This window comes from Aphelocoma coerulescens, chromosome 13 (assembly GCF_041296385.1).
Source record: "Aphelocoma coerulescens isolate FSJ_1873_10779 chromosome 13, UR_Acoe_1.0, whole genome shotgun sequence".
Taxonomy (NCBI): Eukaryota; Metazoa; Chordata; class Aves; order Passeriformes; family Corvidae; genus Aphelocoma; species Aphelocoma coerulescens.
The window spans coordinates 5,590,894-5,609,739 of NC_091027.1; the positions used below are offsets into that span (position 1 = coordinate 5,590,894).

An 18,846-nucleotide genomic window follows, 5' to 3' on the forward strand; every position below is an offset into this window, starting at 1 on the left:
TAAATCACAGATTGATGTCACTAGCAGAAAGAGCAGCACCATAAATACATATATGTGTACACACACACTATATATATATTTCTTTGTATTTACATCTGCAATTGTAATTATATTCGTAGTTACATTTACTTTATTTTATATATTAAAATATTGATTTATATAGGCAAGTATATTCTTATCTATCTATAAATACAGTATCAGGATTGCTGGTGTGTATATTGCTGGCTTAGGAATTACTGCCTTTTTTTTTTTGTGCTCTAGGTATAACATGGAGCATGTTAAAAAAAAACTTTAAGAAGGGTTTAAACACCTTGTTGGAGAGTGGTTTTTGTTTGTCCCAGGGTGAGTGTTCTCAGCTCCTGCATATGATGGGCCCTTTAGAGAGGCCACAGGAGCTCTGGGGCAAGATCACAGCGGGGCTGAATGCTGGTACAAATCCCTCCCTGCCAGAACTCACCCCACAAGCCTTCACCCTGATGGAAAATGCACTGTGCTGAAGTCAGGGATACTCCAGCAGCTGGGATAATCAGCAGTGAAGTGCTGGTGGTGGCCATCACCTTGCCAGCACCCAGCAGCTTTGTGCATGTCCCACAAAACATCCCTGGAGCCGCTGCACCGCCAGCACGGCGGATTTCACAACATTTCCCCAGGAGTGTTTGGATTTACGGTGTAAAACAAACCACTTTTGTCCAAACAAGATGCTCCTTGCAGAGATGGCTATTTTGGGTTGGGTGTTTTTTATTTTAATGGCCTTTCAAAGAGCAGAACTGATTCGCACGAAGCTGCTCCAAATGTTTCCAAGCAAAGTTTAAGAGAAAACTGGAGTTTCGCTTAAGCGTGTTTTAATGGGGAAGGCTTGTTTTTCCTTCATGTTCCCTGCTCTTCTTGGAAAACCAGGAGCCAAGGGAAGAAATGTCTTCAGCTCACAGCAAATGATTTTGTTTCAGTTTTGAGAAGTAGGGAGGGATCAGCATTTTTATGGGAGCAGTTTATTTCCTTCCAGTAAGCTCCATTTCAGACAGTTTTTTTCTCCAGAGCATGTTAGGAGGAGTCACATATTTACTGTATATATTGATATACAATAAAAGCGTTATTCTTTGGAGGTCTGGATTCACTTTTTACAGCATGTCCTCATCCTGTGACTCCCTAAAAGCAAGGGATACCCATGGTGACACCATGGACCATAGTGACAAAAGGACACTCAGTGTCTCTGTGCATTTTTGCCCCAAAATACCCCCACCTCCCCCTGTGCCTGTGAAGGCAGCAGCACAGCCATGCTGGGTGCTGGATCCCAGCTTGGAATGGGGAATAATGAGCCCTGGGGAGGCTTCTGACACCTCCCATTTATAAAACAGGGGGGAAAAGGGTGGGAAAAAGCACTAAAATTATTTAAAACCCCCAACTCCCAAATAATTTTCAGTTGCAAAAAAAGTATTAACAGATGCTTGTTAATTCTTAAAACCATCTCAATCTGCAAAAAACCCAACCTTGGAAAACTCATCTTGAGAGTCTTGCTGTAATGGCTGGCCCGGCAGCTGCACAGACATCTCAGGATGCAGTGGGGGGAACCAAGGGAAAATCAATCCCTCTGTTCCCATGGAAGTGAGCAGTAACTCCTGCACCTGAGGGGAGAGAAAACCTGGAATTTTGAGAGAGCCAATGATAACCAGGATAATAAGGCACCACTAATTGTCCTCATCCTCCTACCCTGCAACAGCTGGGAAGGCATAGCCGGACCTGGCATGAGACACTGTGTGATGAGACCTGGAGTTGCCCTGAAAATCTTAGAGACAAAATGAATTAAAAATCCTATGTGGATCCACACAGAGGGGAAGGTGGGAGGTTGGGATACCAGGACATGGTCCCACCACAGGGAAGCATGGACAGGATGCTGTTCCCTGGCTCTGGTTGCTCCGCAGTGCCAGCACATCACACTGAGCCTGTGACACAGCAGAGCCCTGTTAAAAGCATCCCAACCTATTTTGGTGGTCTGGACCACTGTCAGCAGCCTTTTCCCACCACAAAGCCATTTACCTGCAATGTCACACAGACGCGGTGCAGAACAGGAGCTCACCCACCGAGCCGTGTCAGTCTCTGTGCCAATGTGTCTCTGTAGCAATGGGACAGGAGGGAAGCCCCTCTTTCAAGGAATGTGGGATGCTGGTGTAAGCAGGGACCAGGGAAATCCCTCATGCACATGGGGCATCGTGGTACCTGGAGGTGGAAGGAGTGTGAAGAGAAGTCCCCACAGTGGCAGCACCAGGATGAGATGGAGAGCAGGGGGACAGGGAGAAAGACACATCTCATGTCATGACCCACCTCCCTTTCCCCACCAGCACACCAGAGATGACCCAAACCTGCACTCGTGTCTGACCAAGGGAAAAGCTGGAAGCAGTCCAGCTCTGCCCATCCAGACCCAGCAGTTTGTCTCCAGCTATGCCCCAAACCAGATGCTTTTGACCAAGACGCCAGGAGCTGCCTTAATAAGCGCTTATGCAATCCTTCTCAGCAGAGGAAATGTCTTTCCCAATCCCCAGCCATTAGCAGTTGGCTGATGCCCTGGAGCAGGACATTTTAGAGCCCTTGTAAATTTGCTTCAGGAGTGGAAAGTGGTTTGAGGAGGGAAAGGCACTGGTTTTTGTCAGGGACCTGAATCATCTGGGAGCTCTTCTCCACAACTTCCCACGAGTGGAGAGCTGCCACCACGTGTCAGCAGCCAAACCCTGCCCTGAGCCAGGTGATCAAGGATGGGAGAATGACAGTGGCAGCTTCTACCCCAGGGTCAGCAGCCAGCCTCAAGGCTTTGGGGAACAGTGTTTGTCTCAGCAGGGAATCTGAGTGGGGAAATAAGAGGCTTTAAGGTAGGAGCATCACTCCTGATTCTGTGCAAAATTTCCTCCAAGAAGAGAGGTCAACCAGGGAGCAACTGGACAGGCTCTCCAAGCACGTGGCTCACCTGGGCTGCCAGTCAGAGCTCATGGGCTGGATTTTTCTGTCATCTCCAATTACGTGCCTATGACAGGTAATGTAATATAAATAGAAATTCCCCTTATGGCAGGTGGAGCCTCCTTCCACTGATTTCCAGGGCAATCAGATGAGGGAACATCTCTGTTTTAAGTGAGATTCAGAGCACCCATGCCAGCCTAGAGGAATGATTCTGGGGCTGGTTCCAGCAGTTAGGCTGCTGTTACCTTCCCTTTGCCTATTGTTTGCATCCAAACCTAATTGCAAATTGACATGAGCCGTCTTTGGGGAGCTGCTGTTCTATCAGCACAATGAGCCATTGTTGAAATGGCCGCAGCAATTTTCTAGGTTAATTTATGGCCGCCACACCCCATTAGCAGCAATAAATGTGGAGCCCGGTTTTGCCGAAATTGTGAGTTACGATTTTTCAAATAAATACATTTTCCTATAAACCAGCTCTCTGTTTAGTTTGAATGTTCCTCACAGACACATCCATCTACATAAAATACACAGGAGAGGAAGCTGAGCTGTGACTTTGCTCTGATGACATAAAAACTTTTGTAAACACAGTGTCACTTACAGTACTAGCAAAGAGAGAGCCCAAAAAATAAACAGCGAGTGCCTGGCCCATCCCTTCAGGAGCACATGGAAAATTTAATACTTTTTTCCGTAAAGCTTTGTTTTCCTCTTGATTTATCCACGCAAGACAGTGGCTGTTTGGCCATAAATAGATGGTATTTCTTGAGGGGCAATGGTTGCAGTCACCCTTTGTGTTGCCATAGGGGTGGTACGGGAGGGGTGTAGACAGAGGAGATGCTGTGGGCTGCTGCTGAGAACAGGAACATCCAGGCACAGCACCGTGCTCACCCCCAGTTCCTCCTGCTCCTTCTGTGGGGCTTTAACAGACTGAACCCCACTTGGAGTCGCTCCTGTGATGCTGATGTAGGATCAAGCAGCCCAGTGAGGTAGTCTGGGGCACTCAGGCAGTGTGTGGGCACAAGAGAGCATGGGCACCAGCAAGCATGAGCTCTGCTGCACCCCAGCACCTCCCACCCCTATGAAACCCATGCTGGCACAGCAGGACACATGTGGCAAACCCTGCTGGGGTAGAGGGATGCCCTGAGTGGGCTTTTGCAGCCCAGCCTAGATGTGACCCCAGGGCTGAGTTCATTGCTGATCAAACTGACTTGATTTCATTCACTTCTGCAGGTTCTCTTGCTCCTCACATTGCCAGGAGGAAAATAATCCCCCAGAGCAGCTCTCTGCAGCTCTCCTTGAAGCAGACTCTGCTCATGCCTCAGTTTCCCAAGGGTTTTTGCCACCATCCCCTGAGGCCTCTGAGAGCAGAACTGTTAGGAAGGTGCTGAGTGATTATTATTGCATTATTTCAGGCAAGTGCTATAAATACCCAGGGGCACCTTTAGACACAACCCAGCTGCCCAGGGGAGCTGGCTCAGCCCTGCTCTGCGCCTGCAGTGGCTGAGGAGGGGATCGAAGGCCGTGGCCAAGTGAGGAGGTACCCTGGGCATAACCTGATGGGGGACGTGGTGTGGGGCTGTGGGGTGACAGGGCTGGGACCCTCCTGGCTGCACCCTGGGGCTGCAGTGGAGCTTGGGGTGGGGGGTGCAGGAGGGTGCCGGGATGCTGCAGGGAGATGCTAACAAGGAAGACAAGGGGAATATTTTATGGGGCTGCAATGTAAACAGAGCGGGAGCAGAGCCCCTTTTTATGGAGTCCCTGTCCTGCCAGGGCATCTGCCAAGGCCCTGATTTACGCTCCTATTTAGATAAGGGAGCCAGAGGGGGGGAGCAGAGCTGGCGTCAAAGTCACAGGACACCCGGGGCTGCCGCTCGCTGGGCGCTGATAAGGAGGTGGCTGAGGGGCCAGGGCCAAAACCTCAGCTCCCGTCCCAGAAATGGGGATGGATGCAGAGCGTGGTGGCTCCACCTGGGTTTGGGGTGCTGGGGTTCACAGAGACCTGGGATAACCTCACTCCCAACATGCAGCATTGGCCCCCTCACCATTGCCTGGCCATGAGGACAGGAAATCTTTCTCTGGGAAGGATTTGAAGGAAAACAGGTGGAGAGAAACGTGGTTCCTCCTGCCATGCCAGCCATAAATCGCCTAATCCAAACTGCCCGGCGTTTTCTCCCCCGTGCGAGTGGGGAGATGTGAAATTAAAGAAACTCACCAAAAGTTTGAGAAGTGCTAAATTTGGACGCCATGACAAAGGCAGTCTGGTTTGATTTAGAAGGTGTCGGCATGAAAAGGGCTCCGGTTTTATTATTTTATTAAAACATGAAAGATTAGAATGATTTTCCAAAGGAAAATCAACCCTCTGGTCCCACTATTTGCTCAGCTGAGCACTTCCAAACTCTGCAGAGTCCAGGGACCTCCATCAGGGGGTGGATTAAGCAAGAGAATGCCCAGGCTTGGGCTGGACTTACCTGGCTCGGCAGCTGGAGGCTGGAGGTGACTCTGGTGCACGGCTCAAGGTGACAGCTCCCAGCAGGATGTGGCTGTAAGTGGCCTGTGCAATGCATACAGGGATACAGGGATGAAAAGGGTATTTTTGAGGGGTGTTTCTAGAGGTGGGGTTTGGTGGCACAGACTCTAGTCTGGAAGTTTGCAGGGTTGGAGAGAAGCTCAGTGAGGAGCCTGGGGTTTCTAAGAGGAGCAGGGCTCCACAGGTGATGCTCTGCCAGCATGGAGGGGGTGAGGCATGAAGTGGGACCCCTGAACTTCTCCCAGCTGGACACTGGCTCCCACCGGCGATGAGCCGGGCTCGGGGATCCCACCCAACCACGGCTGTTTTGAAGGAAATCGGGGACATGACGCCCTACCCAAGGCCTGGCTCTAACGGGAGAATAATCACTAGCAAATGTTTGCAGGGCGCTTGTTTAAAGGGGGTGGGGAAGGGGGGTCTTTGCAGCAGCTGAGAACAAAGCAGGGGGGAACAAAGCTGGGCAGATCCGGCACGGCCGCTCCCCCCCAGCCGCCGGGGCCCGGCAGAACCGGAGACCTGCTTGCACCCTGCCCCGGCCCCCCCAGCCTCCTGCCTTTGCAACTCGCCTTGTAACAGCTAACGATGGAAAATCCGAGGCATTTAAGTGGCTCCCGAATCCGCCCGGGAACCGTGATTGAGAGAAGTCAAATAAAATTTGTCATCTTTAAAATGCAGGAGGACGTTAATGGTGTGTTAGCCCGGATGATTAATACAAGCGCCTGCAAACAACCCTCCAACGTTTCCACCCTCCGCTGCAAGATGAATCGCTGGAAAGCGCCGTTAATCGCTAACATACCTTGGGCCCAAAGCCCCTTCCTGCCCCGCCGTGCTGTGATCACCACTGCCGTGCCCAGCCTGTCCTCACTGGGAGTCACTGCAGCAAGAGCAGGGGTCGGCCCCAATGTCACCAGGCAGGGCTGGGGGTGAAGCCCGAGCTCTGGGACGCATCCTCCTGGGGATCTGTCTCCCATGGGTGCAGAGAGGAGCAGGACGTGCTGTCCTCTTTAGGGCCCCACCCTGGGCTTGAGTTTGGGGCTGCAGTGAAGTACAAAATCCCAACCTCAGCGGGTCCCCCCAGCCCGTCCGTGGCCATGCTGGGACAGGGAAACACAGGGCAGGTCCCCACCTCCCTGTTGTAAATCGGTCAGTGTGCATGGACAATATCATTTTTATATATTTAAGCATCTATGCAGTGTCTGTGCACGGGTGAGCAGCACACAGACATGTGTTTATAAGCCACGTGTGTGATAGGTGTGCGTGTGCCATATGTGTGTGTGTAATATACTTACGGGGACATTGTGTGTGTAGCACATCCGTGCTGCTGGTGTATGTAACATATATGGGTGCACGTGTGTGACGCGTTTGTGGAGTGCGTGGTGGGTGCAGCATCTTTGTGGTGCATGTGGGCAACGTGTCCAGTGTATTGGTGTGAGCAGCAGTGCGTGGTGTAACCAACACAAGTGCAGCGTGGATTTGTGCAGCGTGCATTGCACAGCGTGGGCGTGTGCTGTACAGGCATGCAGTGCACATCCCCGTGCAGTTGTGCAACGCACGGAGCAGGCGTGGGCCAGGAACCCCATGCACAGGGAGGGAGCCTACACCCCAACCCTGCCACCCCCAACCCCAGGGGGGCCCAGCCCGACCTCACTCCGATGCCTTCGCCCCCTTGTCTCCCCATCCCCCGGCTCCGGGTGCGGCCCCGAGCACCCCGCGCTGCCCACCCGGCCCCGCCGCCTCCCCGCGCTCCGCTCCCGCGAGGTCGGGCCTGTCCCGCGTGGGGACTCGGTGCGTAGGAAGCAGACTGTCCCCGGGTCGCTGCGGCCCCGGAGTACGCACACGGTCCGCTCCGGCCCGGCCCGGCCCGGCCCGGGGCTCCCCCGCGCCGCTGCCGCCTCTCGTGCCCCGGCCGGGCGCGGCGGCTCTCGGGGGGCTCGGACACCCCCGCCCCGGCAGCGGGGATCGAAGCGCTCCGGGACAGGGGCTGAGGTGGCCCTCTGGTCTTCCTCACGCCCTTCTCCCTGAAAGCAAGGAGCAGGCGGGACCGAGGGCAAGCGGCGGAGGTGTGAGCCCAAACCCCCGAGCCCGGAGCGCGGCGCACGCCCCCTCCGCCGCCCCGCTCCCCCCGGGGCCCCCGCGCATCCTCCCCTGCCCATTGGCTCCACGGCGGGGGGGCCGCGGCCCTATATAAAGGCCGGGTCGGGAGGCTCCAGAAGGGGTTAAAAAAACCCCAAACAACAAATCCAAAACCCCAAACCCCGACCGCCCCACCCCAAACCCCACAGCCGCCTCCGCCACCGCAGCCCCGCGCCGGAGCCGCGCTCCCCGCAGCCCGCCGCGCCTGCCCGGCGGGGAGCGCCTCCCGCCCGGCCATGGAGCGCTGCTGAGCGGCCCCCGGGGCCAGCGGAGCGGATCATGAACCTGGTGGGGGGCTACCAGCATCACCACCACCACCACCATCACCACCACATGCTGCACGACCCTTTCCTCTTCGGGCCGGCGGCTCGGTGCCACCAGGAGCGCGCCTACTTCCCCGGCTGGGTGCTCAACCCGGCCGAGGGGACCCCCGAGCTCGCCGGGCAGAGCCCTAACTACGGCCCCGCCGAGTACGGCCCGGCCGGCCCGGGGCGGCTGGAGGCTCTCAGCGGCCGCCTGGGACGGCGAAAAGGTGTCGGGGGACCCAAGAAGGAGCGGCGGAGGACGGAGAGCATCAACAGCGCCTTCGCCGAGCTCCGCGAGTGCATCCCCAACGTGCCCGCCGACACCAAGCTCTCCAAGATCAAGACCCTGCGCCTGGCCACCAGCTACATCGCCTACCTGATGGAGGTGCTGGCCAAGGACAGCCAGCCCGGGGACACCGAGGGCTTCAAAGCAGAACTCAAGAAGACGGACGGCAGGGAGAACAAGAGGAAAAGGGAGACGGTAAGAGGCGGATCGGGACCTGCGTCCCTGCTCTCCGTGGGCCAGGAGCGGGAGGGAAAAACCGCCGGGCTTGGGGGAAAAAAACCTCTAAACTCTCCCGGCCTCGCGGGAGCCTTTTCCCCCAGCGTAATAATAATAATAATAATAATAATAATAATAATAATAATAATAATAATAATAATAAATCGTTGGAGGGAAACTCGTCGGAGAATAGCCCGCCCGACGGGCCGGGTGGGCTTCCGAGCACTTTCCGCGAGGGATCAGCCCCCGGGGCCGGGACTGGCCGCGGCGGAGCCTCCCCCGGTCTGTCCTTTACCTCTCCCGGGAGCTCTCCCAGGACGAGCGGGCGCAGGAGCGATTTGGAGCAAGGGCGGCCGCTTCTCCCCGTGCTGCAGCGGGCGGGTGGCAGGGTGGGGACCCCTAAAGCCCCTCTTTGTCCTCGGGCTGGCAAAGCCGCTCGCTTGCAGCCCTGCAGCAGGCGCAAGGGGCGGGCGGGCGGCCCGGGACCCCGCTCCGTTCCTGATCGCTCCTTTCTCCCTCCTCTCCCCGTCTCCTCTCCCGCAGCAGCCCGAGGTCTATTCGCAGCCTCTGGGTCACGGCGAGAAGAAGCTGAAGGGCCGGACTGGTTGGCCCCAGCAGGTCTGGGCTCTGGAACTGAACCCCTGAGAGCTGCCCCGCCGCCCTGACGGCGCTCCCCGCCCGCCCCTCCATGTGCAATGACGGAGAGAGCCCAGCCCGGCCCCGGAGCCCATCCAGGCTCAGGACACGGGGAGCCGGCCCGGCTGCCCCCCGCCCGGACGGATGCTCCGCGGGAGAGAGGCGAGAGCGCTTTGCGGGCTGGGGTCCTGCCCGCTCCGTCGGCAGCGGGGACCAGCCGGGCCCTTTCCCCGTGTCCCCTTCCCGCATTTGCAGTAATCGTTGCTCCTTCCCGCTGCCAGCAGCGATCGGCGGCTCCTGCCGTGCCGGGCCGGACTGGAACGGTTCGATTCGTTTGCTATTGTAAATACGAGCCCCCGATCCCCTCTCCCCGTCCGCTGCCTGACCCACGTGTGGCTGCGGTGAAACTACCTAGAGGTGCATTTGGGAACACTCCTGTGCCGGGTTTTCTACCTCAGATCTGCATGACCACTTCCCGAGGGACCGAGCGCGCCACACCACGTATTTAAAACTGAATAGCTAAAAAAAAAAAACTTTTAATAAAATAAAATTTAAACTTTATGCAAACGGCCTCGGGTCTAAGCCCTCTGCTTTCCCCTGCTCCGGCAATCGTGCTTCTCTGGCCAGGTCCCCTGCGCTGCCCACAGGGATGCTGCGGGATTAAGGACATCCCTGAAGTCAGTACCCTGCTGTGGGGCCGATCCATGTGAGGGAATTCCTCCTTGGGGAGCTCGGGATCCTTTGAGACTTGTTTATGCCATGCTTGCTCACCTCAGGAGCTGGTGGAGCTCTGCAAACGTGTACCCGCAGCCTCCCCCAGGGCACGAACTCTGCCCCTGCCCTACAACCCCTTCCCTCCCTACCCAGGAGACCTTCTAGAGGGACTGGACTCGTATTTGGCTTGAGGAAGGATGGCAGGATCAGGCCTTTACAGCGTCTGGATGGCACCGTAGAGCTGTGGAGCCCCAGGCTTTATTGCTGCCACGCAGAGAGCCAGGGCTCGGCTCCCGTGTCCTGCCGGGGCAGCTCGCCTGGCTCTGGCACCGGCAGCACTTTCTCACAGGGATCCTCTGTTAGGCGCTGCCTCGGCCACATTTCGAAGGAGCAGCGTCCCCTCCTCGCCATCTGAACACGATGGATGTCACCAGCCTCAGACACAGCAACGCTCATGCAGCCCAAATTCACCTCTGTCACCACTCAGGCATAAATCCTTAATAATCCTTAATAATTAAAGCCAAATCCTCATTCCTTCACACTGTGCAGACACGGTGCTCTTACCAAAGAGTTCCAACATGTGCGTGCATGGGCTCAGAGCCTTCCCAGCCTGGCCACGCTGTCGTTCCCAGCAACACCGGGATAAACCCTGACACTCGGGCGGCTGCTTGGGGCAAAGAAAAACAGCACGGGTAAATCTGGACATTATTCTAGGGCTAATCTGAGGGCGCACAGCAGGGACGTTTACATTTTCTGTTTGAAACCAAGCTTTTGATTGCGACTAAAGGAATAGAAATAATGATGCTACCTCTGTAAAATACCAACACATCGATCAGTCTGTGCTTGTGTGGCCGCACACACCAAGAATACCCCAGCTCAGCCGTGGGGAAGCAGCTTGGGTTTCATAATCATTTTGTGCATGTGTGCAAATACAGATGGAGGGACACACAAACACTGGGGGGTACAGCCAGAGTAATTAACTCTCATGAAGAAGGATCCAGCTGCTTGAATCAGCCTTTCCTCACCCCGGAGCCGCTGCACGGCTGCCTTCTCTGCCCCGATCCATTTCTGATCTCTTTGAGCGAGGGTGAGATGAAAATTGACTGCCTGAGAAGAGCAGTGCCCGCCCGCAGTGGTACTTTTTTTGTTTGAGCTATAACAAGTTTAGCATGCTACCACTTCCATGAGTGGAGTAGGGCACTCCCAAAACCAAACACATTCAAGGGAGAAAAAACCAAAACAAACCAAAAAACCAACAACAACAAAAAAAAAACCCCGTACAGAAAGTCAGTTCCAAGGATCCCATTTTATGTGTAAGTTTCAGTCTCCTAAAGGGCTGGGTTCTTATGGGAAAGCTCCCAAGTTGTCACTGAGACTATAATCCAGCGCCCCATAAATGTGTCCAGCCCCCGTCCTGTTTATATGTGCCAGCCAGTATCCCTGTATCCATACAGCACCAATCGGTGCTGCCCTTCGGCAGCAGGTGAGGGAAAGGGTTAAACGGGGACTTGGGACTTGCTCTGCTGTGAGGCAAAGGTGACTCTGCACGGGAACCGTGTCCTCGGTGCCGTCACACCAGGCTCTATCTGGTACATCGCTCGCAGCCTGTGGACCTTTCACCGCACCTAAAACCTCCGCTGGTTTTTACCTTACGTGTTTCCAATTTTGCTTCTGGGAAGGGGCACCCTGCACAGCCAGGGCGATGTTCTGCCTGCATCCGCAGGATTTTTGCTTTTCTTACCACAGGTTTCTGGTGGTGGTACCTGCTGGCTGCAAACTTCTGGGGAAGGTGTCCTCTGTGCCAGCCTCCGCTGTTCCTTCGGGATTTTGCAAGTGAAAGCGCTCTCCGTTTCCACGGCTGCAGAGGATTTCCCTGCCCAGCAAGGGGGTTTCCCTGTGAGATAGTGGCTCAGCATTTGGGGGGAGAGTGGGTAAAAAAAAAGGCACTAAACAATTCCTGTAGTCTCGGGCTTCCCCGCTCCTCACAACGCTTTGGAAGGGCTGCATTTGCAAGCGGCGAGCTCTGTCCCCAGCTCGGCACCGCTCAGGCGGCTCCGCCACTCCGGGGCCGGGAAGGGGAGTCGAGGTTCCAGCTCAGCGCCTGTGCCAGCCTAGGATGGAGTCGCCCCTTTCACCCGCAAAGGAAGAGGAGCTTCAGGGGAATGGGAGCCCTGCACAGGGACAGTGTCCCTTCCTCCGGCAGCGAACCACGGCTGGGAGCGGCGTCCCGGCAGCCTCCGGCAGGCAGCGGCAGAGCTCCCGGTGCCGCCGGCACCAGAACGGACTGGAAGAACGGTTTGGCCACCAGCTTTGAGTTTTTGGCTACCGAAGGGCCTAGCTCATCGGTCAGGGGAGAGGGCCGTGCACATACCTTCGGCTCGACCCTGCCGTGAACTTGTTGCCGTTGGGAAGCAGCTGGCTCGGGGCACGCAGGCTGCGGCCGGCAGTTGCCCGGGCAGAGGAACACGCACGCAGGGATCGCTTGGCCCCGGGGCAGCACCGTACGTGCCAGGCTCCCTGCCGCTGGAATCCAGCCACGAGGGACACTGCAGGGGACCCTGCTGCCAGCCCTGCTTGGCCCCTGGCTGCCTGTCTGGCCAAGGGGGCGAGTGCTGTGGGCAAGGAGGCTGTCGGGCGCTTCCCACCACTCGCTCTGCACCCCCGCTTTGGCGTGCAAAGGAATGGCTCTTTTTTTGCCTTTTTCCCCCCCCCCTCCTTTCCTGCCAAGCCCAGACTCTGTTTCTTGTTGTTGTAGGTATTTATGGGCCTGTTTATCTGATCTCGGGGGAGCCTATTCTTATCTCAGAAGCAGCAAGGGAAGGGTTACACTGGACAGCTCGGTAGACAGGATGGAGCCAAATAAAATACCAATCTGACAAAAAAAAAAAAAGGGGGGGGGCGCAAAGAAACACCCAGACCCGATCACCCATGAGCACTGTCCAGGCTGCAGGCTGGATTTGCCAGCTCCCAAAACAGCTGCTGGGTTCAGGCAGAGAGCACAACCCTGGGCAAGGAATGCCCAGGGACAGAGCAGAGCAGAGGGCGGTGTAATGACATGGAAAGACGGGAAGAAAAAGAAATTTTAGAAGTTCCAGGTCGGTTGTTACGGCAGTTCAGCTGTGATGCTGCTGTTCCGCGTTTCTCGGGGTGAACATGGAAATGTCCCAGTTTGGAATGAGAGGCACAGCCAGCCCCCAGCCCTGGCAGGGACTCACTCGAGGTCGTCCCGAAGGTCACGGCCAGGGCCAGGGCTGCTGCCTCCCGTCACGGGGCCCCTCTGGGTTGGCCCCAGCCGGTGACACAGGGCTGGGGGAGGCAGGGGGCAGGGCAGCCCCCAGCCCGGACACCACGGTGGCAGCGAGCCCCACCTCTGCTTCGCCTCTGCGGAGCCCAAGGGAGCAGCAGGGCCGGGCCAGAGTGAGTAGGACGGGATGGAATGGGATAGGATGGGAAGGGGCTGGATGGGATGTCCCCTCCTGCCATGGCAAACAGGGGAGCGAGGGCAGCCTCATGCCAGGGGTACCCCCAGTCCTTGCCCCCTCCCCATCCCACGCCCCACTAATTACCGCTCTTAAGGAAGCGCCTGGTAGTTGTGGCCATTTAAGGTAGCCCCAGCCCCTCTGAGTAAGGGTAATTGGGCCATAATTTGTTTTCAGTGTCAAGATGGCGTCAAAGATAAGGCAAAAATCTCCAGGTTTGGGGGCTAAAGAGACAGGAGAAATCCTGACCCGGGGCCGACCTCGGAGGAATGGCCACAAGCCCCAGTGAGTCACATGGCAGGTGAAAGATTTACTGCCAGGGGAGCTTTTTGATCCTCTCCCAACACTCGGAGCCTCTCTGCCCAGTTGCTGGCTCCTGAGTCAGACTGTCTCCTGGCAGCACTGCTCAGGTGGGAAGGTTTTCTGCCCAACCGAGGCCCCGCCCAGGCGCAAAGTTCATGACATGCGATAGCTCTTCCTCAAATCTCCATGCTCCTGGCGTCACGTGATTCTGAGACCCATTTAAAGAGAAGATGCATTTCTAATCCATAGCTGTAGAAATGATGTCCAAGCACGGGAAGATTCTGCAGCTACAAGGTAGATGCAGGCTGACTTTTTTTACTTTCTCGCTTCTATTTTATTTTCTAAACCAAATCTGAAGTCTCTGGGTTTTCACCCTTATGGCAGTCCCTGCCTGGGTCTGCTGGCACTGAGCTCTTCCCAGGGTATATTCTTCCATGCAGCTGCCTGTGTTGGGGAAAAAACCAAGAACCCTGCACCTTGGGCCAGCCTTCCCAAGACCATCCTTCAAAAAATGGACAAACTCATCATCCATCCCACATCCTTACCTCTCCAAAGCCAACCTGCATTGCTCCTTTATTCCATGAAGGCTTTCTGCAGTGCAGAGGATTGGGAGAACCACAGCTTTCTGCAGAATGACCTGTTCTTGTCCTGCTCAGTGGTGGAGCAATGCCCATAGCAAGCACCTTCTCTGGCAGTGCTAACACCTCACTGCCAATTTCCCACTGACCTCCCACAACATCTCAGCATAGCCCTCAGCTGAGGGTGGGTGGTGTGGGGTGGCTTATCAGCCCACTTGTGTCTCCTACAGCAGCTGGATTTAAGGCCCAGCATGGAAGGACTGGTGGAGGACCAGTGCTGTACAGCTCAGGGCAGGGGGTGAAGCCAGCTGGGCACTTTGCTCAGCAGCACTAAGTGCCATCCCTACAGCTCTGTGATGCTGGATGAGCTCTGTCTCTCCTGGTTACTCCAAACCTGGAGATGTTGCAGCTCCAGGAGCCTGCAGATCAGAGGGGCCAAGGAGCCAGATGTGGGAAGCGCAGGCTAGGAGGAGGGTGTGCACTGGTGAGAGGGGAGTGAGAGGCAGTTACCTACGAGCAGAGGGATTGCAGAGCAGGAGCACACACTTGGAGCCTCACCGTGACAGATCCCCAAGGCAGGGAAGGCCCTTTTTGCTGTTTCCTTTCCCCCTGCTTGTGTGAGGAATTCAGGTCCTGACCACCCTGACTGACTTTACAGTAACCAGAGAAGTAGGGGAATTTATGGCATCACCAGCAGCTGAAAGCTGAGGAATTGAGAGGAAAAGGTTTTTTTTTTCCTCAAACTGCAGCTACCTTGACAAAATTCTCATGGCCTGTGAGTGACCTGCAGGAGCAGTGGAGGGGAAAGCAGGGGCCAGAGCAGGCTGGTTTAACTGCCTTGGCCAGGAGCTCCTGGCGTGGGAAGGAGTTAAGAGTTTGAGTTAGTGCACAAAGCTTGCAGGAACCCTGGAACACCCTCCTCTGCTCACCTGGGCTTCCTCTCAGGCCATGGCTGCTGGGCTGGGTGCAGGAGCTGCTGAGAACCCAGACACCAAAGTGAGGTGCAAATGAGCTGGATACAACAGGCTTGGCCCCTGCAGGTGTCAAGGCCAGGGAGAGACACAGGGCTTATGGAGTGCCCGTCACTGTGCTCTGGCCCCTGGCAGTCCGTATCTGCGGTAGGAGAAGCAGCAGAGCCACCTCAGCTACCTGACAGTTCCCTCTTCCCCACAGCACCATGGTATTCCTGCTGAAGGTGCTGGGCTGATCATGGAGTACTTCCTGCAACATAGAAAGGGAAGAGATCCTGGAGAAAGCTCCAAAAGCCATTAACTAAAAGCACACTGGGGGTTTTTCAGGTTCTTAGGGAAGAAGCCAGCACTACCTGCAAGGATAAAAGATGTGACATAGACTCCAGCTCCTGGCAAAGTGAGTCTCAGTGCTGGTGGAACTGTGCAGTTATCCCTTGTTGGATAGAGGAGAAATTTAAAAAAAAAAAAAAAGGAAAGGAAAGGAAAGGAAAGGAAAGGAAAGGAAAGGAAAGGAAAGGAAAGGAAAGGAAAGGAAAGGAAAGGAAAGGAAAGGAAAGGAAAGGAAAGGAAAGGAAAGGAAAGGAAAGGAAAGGAAAGGAAAGGAAAGGAAAGGAAAGGAAAGGAAAGGAAAGGAAAGGAAAGGAAAGGAAAGGAAAGGAAAGGAAGCAAACCATGAGTCTCACCCCCACACTCCTCCTGCACAGCCACATCTCTAAGACACAAAACCATTAAATCCACATTCACATTTTTCCCTGGTCCTCTGTGCTGCCCTTTCTGCTGGGGAGCGGGGAAAGCAACGCCTGGTTTCCATCAAGGCTGCAAGGACGGCTCACGCAGAGGATCGGACGTGTTCAATTTCAATGTCCAACCACGAAAAAAACCCTCAAAACCCAAACAAACCGTTTTTATGATCTCCACATCCCAGCACAGCATAATCCTGCTTCCGGTCTCTGACAAGCACAGCCAGCTCCTGCCAAGGAAGCATCTTCAGGATGGGGACACGGCCCCGGTGCCCCCGGCAGCTGCCCTGGGCTCGGAGGGGCAGCGATCCCCCCTCCCGGGTTCCCGAGCTAACACTGCCCTCGCACGGCAGCCGGGAGTGCAGAGAGGGACGTGCACTTCTCAGCCCTCAGATCAATCTGCTGTTTCTCAGTGTGAGTAAGTTAAAAAGACTGAGCAGATTCCACCTTGGTTTCGAGTTTGAAATCTTCTGTGGGTTTCTTGGCAGGGAGCAAACATGAGATTAAGTAGCGTTATTCGTTACTATAGAGTAATGAATAACAGATTAACTGTCAGGGTGTATTCCTATCAGAAGTTTCCATTATACCCTCTCACACTAAAGTTAACACCTGCACAACAGGTTGCTGCTTACAGCTGTCCTCCTTTAGCCCTCCTCTCATTCTCACTGTGCTGGCAGAAGAGACCCCCACTCATCAATTTGGGAATGCAAACGACAAGTTTTCCCCTTCCACTGGGGTATGCTGCCCTTGTCCTCCTCACCTGAGGACTTTCTCCTGACACCTCCTAAAACCCCTCGACAGCACACAGGTTGTGAGACAGGATCCACCCTTGCTCCTTGTTCCACAGTGCCCACCTGTGTCACCTCTGGTCTTGCCTTTCTCAGCTGAAAGCTCCCTGAGGCAGGGACAACCTCGTGTGGCATGGCAGCAGATTCCAAAATTATCCTGGTTCATTAAGGCCTCCAGACACATCCACGAAGGCAGGCACTAGGGACACTGGGCTCTGTTTTGGGTGTAAAGCTTTCAACATCTGATCATCCTCCCCTGTGAGAGTCCAAGTGTGTGAAAAGCTACACTACAACCTCTTTCCAGGCAAAAAATCAAGGCCAAAAGCATGACTCAACCAGTGCCAGCAGAGCCTTTGGAAACACCATGACAGAGTTCAGATGAACAAGTACTCAAGTCCCAGCTTTTTTCACTTGCTTCTTCAGTGCTGCAAAAAAGTGAGGCACCTTTGCCTGTAAGACTGATGGTCAGGAGGAAGAGGAATATCAGAAAAAAAAATTAAACTGAATTAAATTTCACTTAATGGGAAAGAATCTTGAATGTTGGGATGCTCCACGTCAGCATTGCTCTGGAGCAGCGCCCACCTTGTCAGCTGGGCACGCAGGTTTGACTCTGGACAACAGGAGCTATAAATCATGCATGAAATGAAGCCAAGGATGTTCTTGAGAAGGGAGCAGAAGCACAGGGTTGAACTAGACATAAAGAAGATTCATTAGGAAACATAAATCAAATGAGAAGCTGTGCTTGATAGACTGTTCATGATACAGGAGGGGAGGAATTCCCATCACAGACAAGCCCAACACTCCCCAAAATTCAAGGGCACATAGCTCTTCAACAGCTTCCATCGTTCTTGTGAGTTGTCTTTTTGTTGCATTCAAAAGACTGCATGAATTGCACCTGTGCAACCCACATGGGTTTGTCACAAAACATCCCATCACCTGAGATTTTACTCCAGGCTTGGCATTCCCACTCAGCAGTGCCATTCTCTGCTCCATGTCTGCAGTGTTTTCAGCCCTGGGGAGGTGGCCAGGAAAAGACAGTGAATCTCAGAAGCCTGGCACGAAACACTCACACAAAGCAGAACTCCATTGGCTCTGGAACCATCCGTGCCAAGGGCAGGAAGGCAAACAAGGGAATGTGGGCCTAGTTGCTAGATAGATCATTTATTAAAGTGAAATTCAGAATTTATCTTTGTCAGACAGTACAGAGTTAAAGTCTCATACACAGTGGAAGCAGGACATTTCCTACACCTCAGAGAAATGAGTTCTACAGTTTTTGCTATAAGTTACTAAGTTGCTTTAACAATACACAGCTATATTACACAGTTAAAAATACAAGGTGTCCAAAACATTTGGCATAAGATCAGCACAACACATGGAGGCCAGAAACAGAAGAGGGAACACAGTTTTCTCTCCCAGTAAGCCTGCCAAAAGACTCCAAACCATTCTGCAAGTTACCTGCTACCCACCTCCCCTGCAGTAGCTGTGGAGCAGAGGTGTGGGTAGGACAGGAGTAAACCCAGCCCTGGTAAAGCTCAGGTAAGCCAGAGGCTCCTGGAGCCTGCTGATGTAGAGGATGGCCTGCAGAGCTGCTTGCAAGGGAAGTTCAGGTTTAAGGCAGGAGCCTCCCCCTCTCCCCACACTTTCTTCAAGCATTTAATTCATCCCAAACAGATGTGTTCACAAGCAAGTCCAAAACGCAAGACCAGGGGTAGCTGTGAAAAGTGCAAGGAGTATCTTACATCCTAACAGTTCATTTGCACTTCGAAAGTGGAAAATGAGAACTCCCTAACTTGGTAAGCTAGAGATGGTTAAAGGGCATCAGTGACACGAGGAGTGAGGCATCAAATAACATTCCTTCACCTTTAGGACTCTTCAGTCCTTACTCTGGGCAGCACAAGGACTCCTTTTGGAAGGGAGGCCACCTTGTATTACCCACGTTTCTAAACTGTAGAGACAAAGTGACTCTAGTGCTCCAGGGAAGTTCAGAGATCTGCGAACTTAAACAAACAGTCCCTCAGCAGACCCCTCCTCACCACTCCAACTGCAGTTCCTGCTGAAGATCTCCCATTGGTATTTACATTTGGCTCAACCAAAAGATGTAAAGTGCACAGCTTGCCCTCCTCCCCCTCTCATAAAACATCCATCACAAGAGCTGACGCAGAACAAATCTCCCTCCACGCTGCTGCTGCTGCTGTGGAAGCGAGTTTTGTTCAGTCTCTCTGTGGGC

At 54.4% G+C, this 18,846-nt stretch overlaps 1 protein-coding gene and 1 long non-coding RNA gene across 7 annotated transcripts; one reads left to right on the forward strand and one right to left on the reverse strand.

Annotated features, from left to right (window-relative positions):
• Window positions 1-101: 101 nt before the first annotated feature.
• Window positions 102-12,566, reverse strand: LOC138118257 (uncharacterized). Of its 5 annotated transcripts, XR_011155059.1 has the most exons (7): window positions 12,132-12,563; window positions 11,524-11,633; window positions 5,412-5,494; window positions 2,035-2,214; window positions 1,708-1,783; window positions 1,488-1,622; window positions 102-1,146 (listed from the first exon to the last, which is right to left on the reverse strand). It is a non-coding gene; the product is annotated as an uncharacterized lncRNA (long non-coding RNA). The 5 variants fall into 5 exon arrangements; XR_011155060.1 differs by having other exon boundaries at window positions 102-1,622; window positions 11,524-11,654; window positions 12,132-12,566; XR_011155058.1 differs by having other exon boundaries at window positions 102-1,622; window positions 11,502-11,633; window positions 12,132-12,565.
• Window positions 7,741-11,506, forward strand: HAND1 (heart and neural crest derivatives expressed 1). Of its 2 annotated transcripts, none has more exons than XM_069029142.1 (2): window positions 7,741-8,389; window positions 8,957-11,506. In XM_069029142.1, exons 1-2 carry the CDS (start codon window positions 7,883-7,885, stop codon window positions 9,053-9,055), a joined length of 606 nt encoding a protein of 201 aa, XP_068885243.1. In that variant the 5' UTR covers window positions 7,741-7,882; the 3' UTR covers window positions 9,056-11,506. The 2 variants fall into 2 exon arrangements, with proteins under 2 accessions (XP_068885243.1, XP_068885242.1); XM_069029141.1 differs by having other exon boundaries at window positions 7,742-8,389; window positions 8,954-11,506.
• Window positions 12,567-18,846: the final 6,280 nt, after the last annotated feature.

What these genes read in the sequence shown, in the direction of transcription:
- HAND1 (XM_069029141.1), top strand. Translation starts at nt 7,883, where the DNA reads ATGAACCTGGTGGGGGGCTACCAGCATCACCACCACCACCACCATCAC. An exon ending in ACAAGAGGAAAAGGGAGACG is followed by an intron (nt 8,390 to 8,953) that starts GTAAGAGGCGGA and finishes CCTCTCCCGCAG; the next exon opens with CAGCCCGAGGTCTATTCGCA.